We start from the raw sequence: 11,144 nt of genomic DNA, 5'->3' as shown, positions 1-11,144 counted from the left end.
CTTTTCCGGGAGGGGGAAGATGGGATGAGGCTGAGAGGCAGAAGGTCCGGTGCTAACGCTGCCTGAGAGTTTTAAGGGGTGAATACCTCTGGTACAGGATACGTCCCATCAGCTAAGGGGTGCAGGATGGGTCGGGTGGGAAGAGGGTCAGCTTTGCAGAGCTGGGTGACCTCGGGCAGCACGGCGCCTCTTCCCGTCCGCCCGGCCGCGCTCAGCTTCCATGCGCCCCCTGGTGGAGCAGCGCGGTACTGCAGGCATGGAACGGCACATGGCGCCGCGCGCTACCGGTACCGTACCAGGTGCTGACGCTGTTATCCCCTATCTCAGACCCTCGCCCTTTTTTCCCCCTTGCCACCATCTATCCCCTGTTCACCGTGTCCCTCTAATTTGCCTCCACCACTGCACCACCTCTCCCCAAGCCCCCAGCTGTCCCCATTACCACCTGGGATGACCAACTTCAATAAAGGAGCAACTCAGAAACAAACACCACCAACAAAACGTCTTTATTTCAACGACGATAAAGAACACATAATTAAAAGAGAGGACACTAACACAATCCCAAAGGCACTCTAAGCGAACTGAAGGAGTTTGCATGAGTCCCTTCCTGCAGCACACCATGCAGATGTGGCTCCAGTGCCCATTGTGGACATAGATCAGACCCATAGAGGGACCCATGGTGGTCATGGGGTGGCTCAAGCCACCCTACAGAAAAGAAAGGCACTTTGTAAAAGCCAGTGCTGCTCCACCACCTACACAGAGCCGTGGTACCAGCACCCAGGGGCACAAGGATGCTGGCAGTGATGTGCAGGGACTACGCCTCCTCCCCCTGCCATGTACCACCGTCCAGGTGGGGTGTATGGGAAAAGCAGGGATAAGGTGTTGAAAGAAATGTTAATCCCTCTCCTCGGTAGGTGGATATTAATCCTACATTTCACCTAAAGCCACTGAAATTATGAATGGGACATGAAAATCCCAAAACTTGGGAGCTCCCACAGAGCAAAGCCTCCCCTCCCTCAGGAGAGGGAGTAATTTTTTCCCTTTAGTTGGAGACAAGCCACAGTCAGGCACTTGCAGCCAGGCACTTGCTCCCCTGCACAGGGTTCACAGCATCAGCCACTGGTTCCCTTTGACTTCACTGTGTGCTGGTTCAGGAGACCCTGAGCTGTCCCAAGTCCTACATTCAAGGATCCAGCCTCAGCTCCTTTATTCTAAGGAGGCAGAAAGTTCACAAAGAAAGGCTGAACATGGTGAAATCATACTGCTCAAGAGGCAGAAAGCCACAGAAATCACTGCTGAGCTTCATTCTTCCATCAGCAGTGAGTACCCAGACCCCTGCTGCCTAGCTGAGGGGATGGAATCATGGATTTCAGATCATTTCATTGAATTGGGTCATTGGAAATTATGTCAAACTCTCACCCAGACGCTGAGCTTACAGCTGCTGAGGCTGGAGAAAGCCAACAGGGCCTCCCTGTGCCACATCTCCCCTGACTTTATACCTCCTGCCATGTGCAGCAGGACCACTACCCAAAGTCCTACCTTGTCTTTCAGAGAAGAAGAGCCCCAGCACTCAGTCCTCTGCCCTAAGGATGGTCCACCTTAGTGCCAAAGCACTTCAGCAAGGGATTTTGGCTTCTAAAGGCACAACCCATTTTTCTGGCATGGTCTCCTCCTGTGACATGGCAAGTCCATGTCACTCCAGTGTCACCAACCACCGCATGGGAGCAGCATGGATGGCAGCAGCACTGACCTCGCTAAGGTTGCTTTTAGTAGGACTCAAACCACAAAGAAATGCACGAAGAAACCCAAGGGGCTGCATTCTCCCATGCAAAGAGTTTGGAGGATCAGACGAGGCCCTGGGGGCTGTGCTCAGGTGAGGGCTGCAGCAGGGCCAGCAGGACGCGTTGCAGCTGGGCCAGGCGGGCGTGCAGTGAGGTGCAGGAGAAGAGCCTGAGCTGGAAGGATGGGTCAAGGGGCAGGATGGAGATCAGCCACCAGCACCAGGTCGGGCCATCAGCAGAAGCCTGGAGGGAAGAGAGGGAGAGAGCTAAATAAGGAAGAGTCATTTAGTAACCAAGATCATCCAGTCCAACTGTCCACCTACCACTAAATATCACCCAATAAACCACATCCCTCAGTGTCACACATTTCCCCCAAATCAGACATTCATAGAATCATAGAATGGCCTGGGTTGAAAACAACCTCAAAGTGGTCACCAGCCACTAGACCAGGCTGCCCAGAGCCACATCCAGCCTGGATTGATACATTAGTTTCACAGAGACAAGGTCAAATACCCCACTGGTTCTGAGTTTGTCGCCCTTTTTATGTTTTAATAATAAATGTTAAAAAAAGGGAGAAAAGTTCCATTAGTTATACACATAAACTACATTATATAGCTAGCTTATATGCATCCCAGAACAATTCCACTTCACCCAATGCAGCCCAGGCAAGCCAAAAGGTTGGACATCCATTCCCCGGAGCATCTCTTCCCCCACAACATTACCTGGATGTCCTCTTCCTTCTCTGGCATTGGTCCATGCTGCAACAAAAGATGCCTGGAGGCAACGTCCCCGTGCTCCCAAAACCTCTGTGCCAGCTGGTAGGTGCTTTCATGCAGGCTTTGCAGCTCCTGCAGCTCCTCCCCAGCCACCTGGGTGGAGGGAAGAGGAGAGCAGAGAAGGATGGGTGAGGAGCACGGTGCCCACCAAAGGTGCCCACCACACTGGGAGCTCCTACCCTGGTCCTGCCCTCACCTTCTTGTCCTCCAGGTATTCAATGTCAGCTGTGTTGTAGCCATCTCTGTGTCCACGTCTCAGCACCCGGAACCGGCGCCCACCGATGGTGTCCACCAGCGACCTGCCGTCTGCCAGGAGCTCCAGCTGCCGGATCTCCAGCATGCAGCCATAATCTGCAAAGCTGGAGGAGAGAGGGAGAGAAACGGGGCCTGAGCAGGGTGCTGACATGTGGGAGCTGCTCCTCCTGCATGCAGCATCTTCAAGGACAGACGTGGTGCAAAATCAGAAATGAACTCTGCTAGCACTCATTGCAAGAGGGCAGGGAACAGTGAGAACTTCCTTGGGTTTGCCTGGGGCAAAAAATGGCTTAGGTCCTCATACTGCCTTGATGTCCACAGGTCTCAATACCAATAACAAGTTCACCAAAGGCCGTAAGAAGTTATTTATCCCATCTCTCTTGAGCAGGAGGGCTTAAGCTCCAAGAAGACTTGTCCTCTAAGTATAGGAGTTTAATGGAGTCCTTGGGGTAGGCGCCTAACGGTTGAGCCCATCTGAGGCCAAGGAAAATACAACAAAAAGAAACCCAGCTACTGCAGCTTGTAATAGGCAGAAAATGAGAAGGATAGCCACTTTAAAGGAGATGGAGGACACACAGGAACCGTGCAGCACAGAGATACCCTCCCAACAGATACTGCTTCAAGGTGACACAGGATATGAAGTTGCCCCACGTTCTCCCTCTACTCCAAATTTTAGAAACTTGGGATTGGTGCAGACAGGATTAAACAAGTTGTGGCAGAAGGCAGCAGCCTTGCCCTGGCGCTCACCTTTTCCCATTCTCATATATGCACATGCCAAACCTCCTGGTGCCAGTCTCTTGGCACCGCCGGATCATCAGGCGGTAGCGGGGCTCAAAGATGTGCAGAGGGCAGGCAACACCAGGGAAGGACATTGTGCACACGAAGATGGGGATGTTTGTGGTCAGGCTGAAGGAGAAAAGAGAAGACTGCTCTGAAACCCCCAAGCAAAAAAAAAAAAAAAGAAAACCAACAAAGGCTCTGGGTCAGCTCCCATGAACCCACAGAAAACTATGTCATGCTATAGACCATCATGGTGCAGTCCTAGAAATGGGACATGCGACCTGAGAAGCCCCTCCCACACCCAACACACAGGGCAGGTTCCTTACTTGGAGAGCTCAGCCATCTCAGCCTGGTGCAGCTCGCGGCACTCAGCCAGCTGTGCAGGGAAGGCAGCCAGCATGATGTCCTGCAGCAGTAGTGTGGGGCTGTAGCTCCCCGCCTTCAGGTACTGCAAGAAATGAGAGATGGGTTGGACAGAGCAGGAGGGGATCCCTGAGGCTCTGAATCATGGTCACACGTATAGGAGCTGAGGGTAATTTCAGATTAGAGCTGTGAAAAATGAGGTCCATCTGGGAGAGAAGGGGGTCATGCAGAGGGGCTGCATCAGCCTCACAACACCTCCAGACTCAGATCAGACCCAGGATCCATCCAACACAGCATCCTGTCACTGACACTGATGTGGTCCATCCGGGTATGACAACCTGATTTCCCCAATAGGCTCATCTGAATCTCTTTTTATAAAAGATGAAGTCAAATCCCCAGGCTAGCAGGCTTTCCATCCATTTCCATTTTTAAAAGTAACTACCATTAACTTTCTTCTCTCTCTCAATCTCTCTAATTCTCAGTCCTATTTACAATCTCACTCAATCACTGGGACATCTCATGGAAACAAATTTTCTGGTCCTAATTATCAGCTGTCAAGTCATTCCTGCGTGAGCAGAGCTGACATCCCTGGGTTGGGCACTGAGTCCTGTCCCACCTATCTGTCCCCACCCCAGGCAGGGGGGCCCCAGCCCAAACCCCAGCCCTCACCTCTCGCAGGCTCTGCTTGCAGAGCGGGCAGTTGGGCCGGTGGTCCAGGCAGCGCTCCAGGCACTCCTTGCAGAAGGTGTGTCCACATGGCGTCGTCACCGGCTCAAAGAACATCCTGCAAAGGAGCCTCTGTCACTGGATTGAACGGGAAGGAGCATGGTGGTGTCCAGGAAGAAGGTCAGAGGGCTGGGAGTTCAAAATCCAACTTGGGTTCAGCTCCACAAAGCACTCGCTGCATGCTGATGCAAGCGAGGATGGAGCTGCAGGCACAGCTCCCAGCCACCCCCAGCCCCATACCTGCATCTTTCTGCAAGTCCCCTTTCTTCAAGCAGGAGGCTTGAAAAGATTCCACAGTAAATCTTAAGGGATTTTGCTTCCAGCAGGATCGAGGTGTTTCCCACATCCCCTCCTACAACTTCAAGGGGAGTCTACAGCGATGTTGCAGGACTAAGACACCACTCACACAGCTCTTTCACGCTGTGCTTCCCAAGCCCAGGCAGCACACAGCTACGCAATTTGCTTTCATAAAGCTGTGTTAGCCAATCTTTGCTTGCAACTCTTGTTAATTAAATGTAAATATTTATTCCATTCATTAGAAGCCTGATCTGAGACTCTTAGATTTGCACAATGAGTGAGATGGCAACTGTCCAAGGTCAGAGCTCCCCATCCCCAGGGGTCTCCATGGACCCCACCAGTGTGTGAATTTCCTCTTAGCTCTTACTTCTGCCAAACCTTACATCACAGCACTGGGGACTGCATTTGATATTAAGAAGAGAAGAAAGACACAAACCAAGAAGCAGAACCAGGTGGGTGCTACATACGGTCTGATTTTTGCATGGTTCTGCGTGGAGCCAGGAGTTGGACTCGATGATCTGTATGGGTCCCTTCCAACTCAGGATGTTCTATGATTCTTATTCCTCATCCAAAAAGCAGCCAGAGAACTCACCGGATGCAGAGGGAGCACTCCAAGTCAGAAACGCTCAGCAGGTCCTCAAGGGGCAGCAGGTTACTCATTGCTGCCGTTTCCTCTTCATTAGCTGGTGGCAAAAGGAGTGGAGGAAAGAAAAAAAACTCCTGTTTCAATACTGAAAATTAAGCTTTGCTTTCTGATCTTGTTCTGAGGTGGGAGGAATCAACTCTTACACAAAGTGCTTTGGAATTTGAAAACAAAAAAACTCAGTGATGCAACATGAACCCAGCCAACAACCCATCCATGTTCAGCCACAGCTCATACATCGGGGGCAGAGGAAGGCAGCATCTTTTCCTCCTTCTGCAGGGAAATTGAGGCACCAGAAAGTGAAGCGGCCCAAAGAAGCCAGCAGATGGAGGTCTCTGCTGTACTGCCACAGGAGATCACCACTGCTTTAGGGACAAGGGCACAGTGGTGATGGGTCAACAGTTGGACTAGATGATCTTAGCAGTATTTCCAACCTTAAGGATTCTATGATTTAGGTAAACTCAGATGCTTGCCGTTCTGCACAAGATGGCACTCACCCTCCTGCCTGTTCTCCTTCTGTGTCTTCTGTGTCGCAGCCCTTGGAATTCTCCATTGCCTCAAGGGTGTCCCCTGGCCATGCTCAGACACTGCATCCCCCCCGCCAGCCTCCAGCTCCTCCTCCTGTTCCTGGGCACAGCAAGGAGAAAGAGCAGACTGTGAGTTTTTCTTAATAGCTTCTAGTGGTCTGAGTTGTTCTCAGTTGTGTTTACTGAGCAAAAAAAGAAAAAAAAACACACCATTAAAACTGAAATTTTCTAAGTGTTTTGTTGTTTTTTTTCTTCTTTCCGGAATGTTATGTGACTTCTGTGTTCTAAACAGGAATCTGAAGTCTTGTGAAAAATAATGCAGAACAAACCTGGGAGAGGGCTGGAAATGAGGAGGAGCCTCCTCAGCTATCTCACCACCTGCTACACAACCATGTGCCCATGGGTATGGTTCTGTACAGCTGCCCTTTACCATTCTCATTGGGAAACCTCAATTTGGAGTGTCCCAAAAGGATGCCAAACCCCATTGCAGCCTATTACCTGAGCTTGTGTGGAGGAGGATGCAGGATCCCCTTCATCCTGCTCTTCCTGGGGACCAGATGAGCCCTGGTGGGCAGCACATGACTGAGGAGCATCTTCCCATGTGAGGACCTGCAAGGAGAAAGCAGGGCTCAGTGGGGTTCTGGAAGGAGGTGTGTGACCCAGAGACCCCAAAAGCACACCCTGGGCCACCGCAGCATCAGGGCTGCTTGTTCCAGTGCTGGCTGAGTTCAGCAAACTTACATCAGGGCACATCCCTGAGCAATGGGAGTGCATGGGACCCACCACTCTGCAGACCCACATACCTTCTCCATCTCTCTCTGCTCAGGCTGGAAGTGAGGATTGAGCATCAGGCAGTGCTCCAATGCCAGCAGGGCTTCAGCTCTCCGTCCCATCTCCAGGAGCACCTTTCCTTTCCTGTAGAAGCTCTGCAGAGCACAGAAAAACCTATGCTGACTGCAGGCTAGCAGCCAGCTGAGAAATTGTCCCTTGTGTGCCCCAAGCAGCGATGTGGATGGATTCACTCCCACCCCACAGAGACCTTGTGAAGGGGTAAAGGGCTTCTGCCTTGAAGCTGCACAGCGATTGCCAACATGTGCAAAGAAGCAGGCAAAATCCCAGGTGTGATGCCTCTGAGGGCATCCCAACACTTCCCCCAGCCCCAAGCTGTGGTCCTGCACATCAGCGTCCTTTACGTCCTCACCAAGAGCATGTGAGCAAAGATCCTCCCATTAACACTGCAGAGAGCTTGTGTCCCGTATTAGCAATTAATGAATTTGGACAGTCTATTTCTGAAGCCAGTAGCTGTGAGAACTCAGGATTGCCTGTGAACCACATGCTGGACTCAGCAACCAGTAATTGGCTGGATTAAGATGTATGTAGGTTGCTCTGAAAGTAATGCTTCCTATTTATTTATCCACGGAAAGCACAACAGATATAAAGAGTGCAATAACAGTATTTGATAGAGCAAGTTGTCAGCTACAGAACACTATTTTCACTACCACTAGTTATGCATTTTCACCAGTGATGAACAAGAGCCTGCATGCTGTGCTCATATAAATCTACACCAGCAGAGGTGACCACTATTACTGTTTCTACTGCTGAATTGCACCACTCACTGCCACACTGTGCTTACATTCACTGGTTGGGCTCCATAAACATTCAGCAAGCACCAATGAATGTCAGTGAGTGTCGGGGCCAACGTAATACAATAGAAAGCATTACTTTTGGAGCAGCCCTCATAGATGAAAGTTAAATTATCCACATCTCTCCCTGCAGCTAAAAAGCCCTCTGCCTTCTGTGACCTGCAAAGGGGAAATCCCCAGGGGAAGAAGGAAAGGGGGACATCACTCCGCTGTGCAGTGAGGTGAGGTCCCCAGCACCGCCACACCCCCAGCTGCCCTCCTCTGCTCACCTTGCACTCCATGGGCTCAGCCCTGCACACAGCTTCCAGGTCCTGCAGTGCCTCTGGATACCGACCCAGGGCTGCCAAGACCTCTGCCCGGCACAGACGCAGGGATGTGTCCTCCAGGGCTGCAAAGAGAAAGGTGGGTCCTGGTGCCAAGAGCCCCTGCAGCACCACTGCTGCGGGGCTCAGTTTCAATCACAGTGGGATCTGGGCTATTGTCTATCTTTTTGGGATACAGTACGTGCTCCCCGTGGAGGCTGTCACCATGAGGGTCTCCATGATGGAATTCAGGGCAACGTGTCACCCAACAAGCCAGCAGCTGGAGACTGCTGTTTCAAAATGCTGCAGCCTCTGGGAGCCACCACTGCTGTCCCCGGACAGGGGCAAACCCAAGAGTGCAAGGAGGGCTCCCATCCTCCCCACCAGTTGGCTCTGAGTTCCCAAGTGCAAGCAAAGGCTGAAACAGAGGAAAGGAATTAGGGCATCCAGGCCTGTACCAGCATGATATCATCAATGAGATCTCAGCACCAAAGGGCACTCACAAAACAGCATCCCAAAGCGCACGTGGGGCTGTACAGGCTGGGCTGCAGCTGGGTACCACGTGCTCCTTGTGAGCCTACGTGCATGTATGTGTGTGTGCTGTGATCAGGACCTCAGCATGCAGCACTTCAGGAACTGGCTGTGCCGGAGTTCAGCCCGCTGCACACGTCTGGGGATGAGATACTGCAGCTCCTAATGACGTGCAGAGGTGAAAACACGAGTACAAAGTCCAGAGGCTTATTTTCCACATCAGCAAGCACATTCAAACATTTACAGACTGTCAACAAAGTGACTGATTTAGCACAAATAAGACACATAAAATCAGGCAGTGAGCTCTGCATTTCTGTGCCGCTGCAGCTATTTTTGCTGTATGATATCACCAAGCATCAGGGACGTGAGCCAGCTGGCAGCACGGTGCCTGAGGAGCCCTCCTGTGTTATACCATCCACAGCACTATTTGGTTCACTTTGTCAACCTGCTATCTCCTGTTTTTCTATTCCCTTTGGCCACTTGGTGTCCCAGTGGGCTCTGTTCAAAGCCCACAGCTCCTGTCTCGAGCAGCACTGAGCCCCAAAGCACCGCTCACTGGCACAGCCCGAGCAGCACCTGCACATACGGGTCTATGGGAGCTGCCACTGATCCCTATTTCCTCACTGTCCCAGCCTGGACTTCCCCTAGCTAACAGCAAACTGAGCACACAGCAAAGAAAGATCAAGCACTGAGCCTGCAATAGTTCACTCTTTCTACTCATACAGCTAATTGCAAGACAAAAGTCAGCCCATAACACAATGAGTAAGAGAGCACCATGCACGTGTGTTTGCTCTGAACAAAGGGCACACAGGACCATGCAGTGCTTTGGGAGGTTGCATAAAGAGACCACAGCTTGCTCCCTGCTGGCCCCTTGCTTTGGGGTACACCCCACACCTCTGGCACTCATCCCACAGCAGGTGATGAGGAGGAGATGCTGTGCTGCAGGAGCAGAGCTCGGTGCCATAGAAACACTGCTCACTCTGAGAGGACCTTCATGCCTCTGCTCCCCAGCCCCCCTGCTTCCCAGCCGTGTTGTGTAACCCCACTTGGAGCAGCGTCACTCTACAAGAAATCCACTTATGGATACACAGTAAAGCAGAGCAACCTCTTGGGCCTGATCCCAGTCCTGTAGGCGAATGTCTCCTCAGTGCTGGGTGCAGAAGGAGGTCGGGGGCCCTGCTGAGCACTGGGTGTGCTCAGTTTCTGTCCCTGACTAGAGAAGTCACAGTTGCTTTCCATCACCCCTACTCCCCACCCACCCCCCCCCAGGTGCTCTTCTAATGATACACTGAATAGGTTGGGAAGGTGTGGAACTCAGCTTAGTCAGTTCAGCTGTTAATGAGAGCTCTTTCCTCTCCAGCTGCTGCTGATACCAAGGACACATGGCAATGGGACACTAAGCCCTGACTCTAGGGATAAGCAGCCACTATGACCTGGAGAAGGCCGTGTCCCTCTGCTGCTGATGATTTTCTGCAGGGGTGGGGATGACCCAGAAGCAAAGCCCAGCAGATGTTTCTGCTCTCTCCATTCCTTTCCAACACTTCTAGCACTCCTAACGAGCTCCCCAGGTGCCCAGCCCCAGCTGTGCCAGCACAGAGGTTACCACGGTGCAGGGACAAAATGACCTGCACTTGTACCCACCTGCTCCAATAGCACATCCTCATCCCTGCACAGCCCCTCCTCTGTCATCACCTTGTCAGCCCCTCGGGCCCCATGCTCCTTACCCATCTCAATGCCCTTCTGGGCCATCCTCAGAGCATCCTGCAGGTCCCCACGGGCAAGACGACTCCGGATGCGTGCTGCCAGCCTGGCCGAGCGGCTCTCCCTCTCTTCGCACTTCTCCAGCAGGTTGCAAAGCACCACGTTGCATCTCACCGCCTCGACGCCCAACAGCTTCAGCCGGCGGTTGCACACGGGGCAGCGGGAGGGCACGGCCCCGCCGAGGCACGACTTACAGAAGGTGTGCCCGCACGATACGGTCACCGGCTCCCAGAGGAGGAGGCGACAGGACGGGCAGCGCAGCATCTCCGCGCTCCCGGGGGGCTGCGGGATGGGGCTGCCCCCCCGGGGTGGGGAGGAAGAGGTGGAAGGGTCTCCGTTCATGGCTACAGCCTCCGAGCGCCGAGATGTCATCGGGGATGCATAACCGAGGCTCAGCCCGTTCCACCCCGGGACGCCCGACGGAGCGCTGCGATGCCGGAGCTCCGCGGTACGACCCCCCCTCCACCCGAACCGAGGGCCGCCGGGATCGCCATTGGCTGCCGTCGCCGCCGCGCCGCCCCGCCCCGGCCGCGTTTCGTAACGGAGTCGGCGGCACCGGGGGCGGTGCTGGGAACGGCGTGCGGGGACCTGGGGTGCTCCGGCGTGGGGCATCGCGGTGCGCCCTTTGGGGACCGGGGAGCCGGTGTTTGATACTAGTGCCTAGGGGAGGGGGTCCTATATCCGTTCCTAATACCGGGGTTCTGGTGTTGGATTCTGGGTATCAGGGTGCTGGGGAGCACCCCCTGCCCGCTGCGAATGTGT

The 11,144-nt window shown here is 53.2% G+C and overlaps 1 protein-coding gene across 2 annotated transcripts; it reads right to left on the bottom strand.

The window, feature by feature from the left end:
* Positions 1-474: 474 nt before the first annotated feature.
* LOC116232125 (LON peptidase N-terminal domain and RING finger protein 1-like) lies at positions 475-10,892 on the bottom strand. Of its 2 annotated transcripts, none has more exons than XM_031598241.2 (12): positions 10,346-10,892; positions 8,058-8,176; positions 6,949-7,071; positions 6,644-6,754; positions 6,116-6,245; positions 5,568-5,658; positions 4,622-4,736; positions 3,916-4,037; positions 3,557-3,715; positions 2,751-2,913; positions 2,501-2,647; positions 475-2,021 (listed from the first exon to the last, which is right to left on the bottom strand). In XM_031598241.2, the coding sequence occupies exons 1-12, from the start codon at positions 10,752-10,754 to the stop codon at positions 1,842-1,844; spliced, it is 1,869 nt and encodes a 622-aa protein (XP_031454101.2). In that variant the 5' UTR covers positions 10,755-10,892; the 3' UTR covers positions 475-1,841. The 2 variants fall into 2 exon arrangements, with proteins under 2 accessions (XP_031454101.2, XP_090007023.1); XM_090150897.1 differs by having other exon boundaries at positions 6,116-6,239; positions 10,346-10,885.
* Between the last annotated feature and the right edge of the window lie 252 nt (positions 10,893-11,144).

The sequence above is a fragment of the Phasianus colchicus genome, chromosome 15 (assembly GCF_987193195.1).
Source record: "Phasianus colchicus chromosome 15, bPhaCol1.hap1.1, whole genome shotgun sequence".
NCBI classification, from domain to species: Eukaryota; Metazoa; Chordata; class Aves; order Galliformes; family Phasianidae; genus Phasianus; species Phasianus colchicus.
The sequence above is the reverse complement of the archived record's forward strand: the minus strand, read 5'-3'. Positions and strand labels throughout refer to the sequence as shown.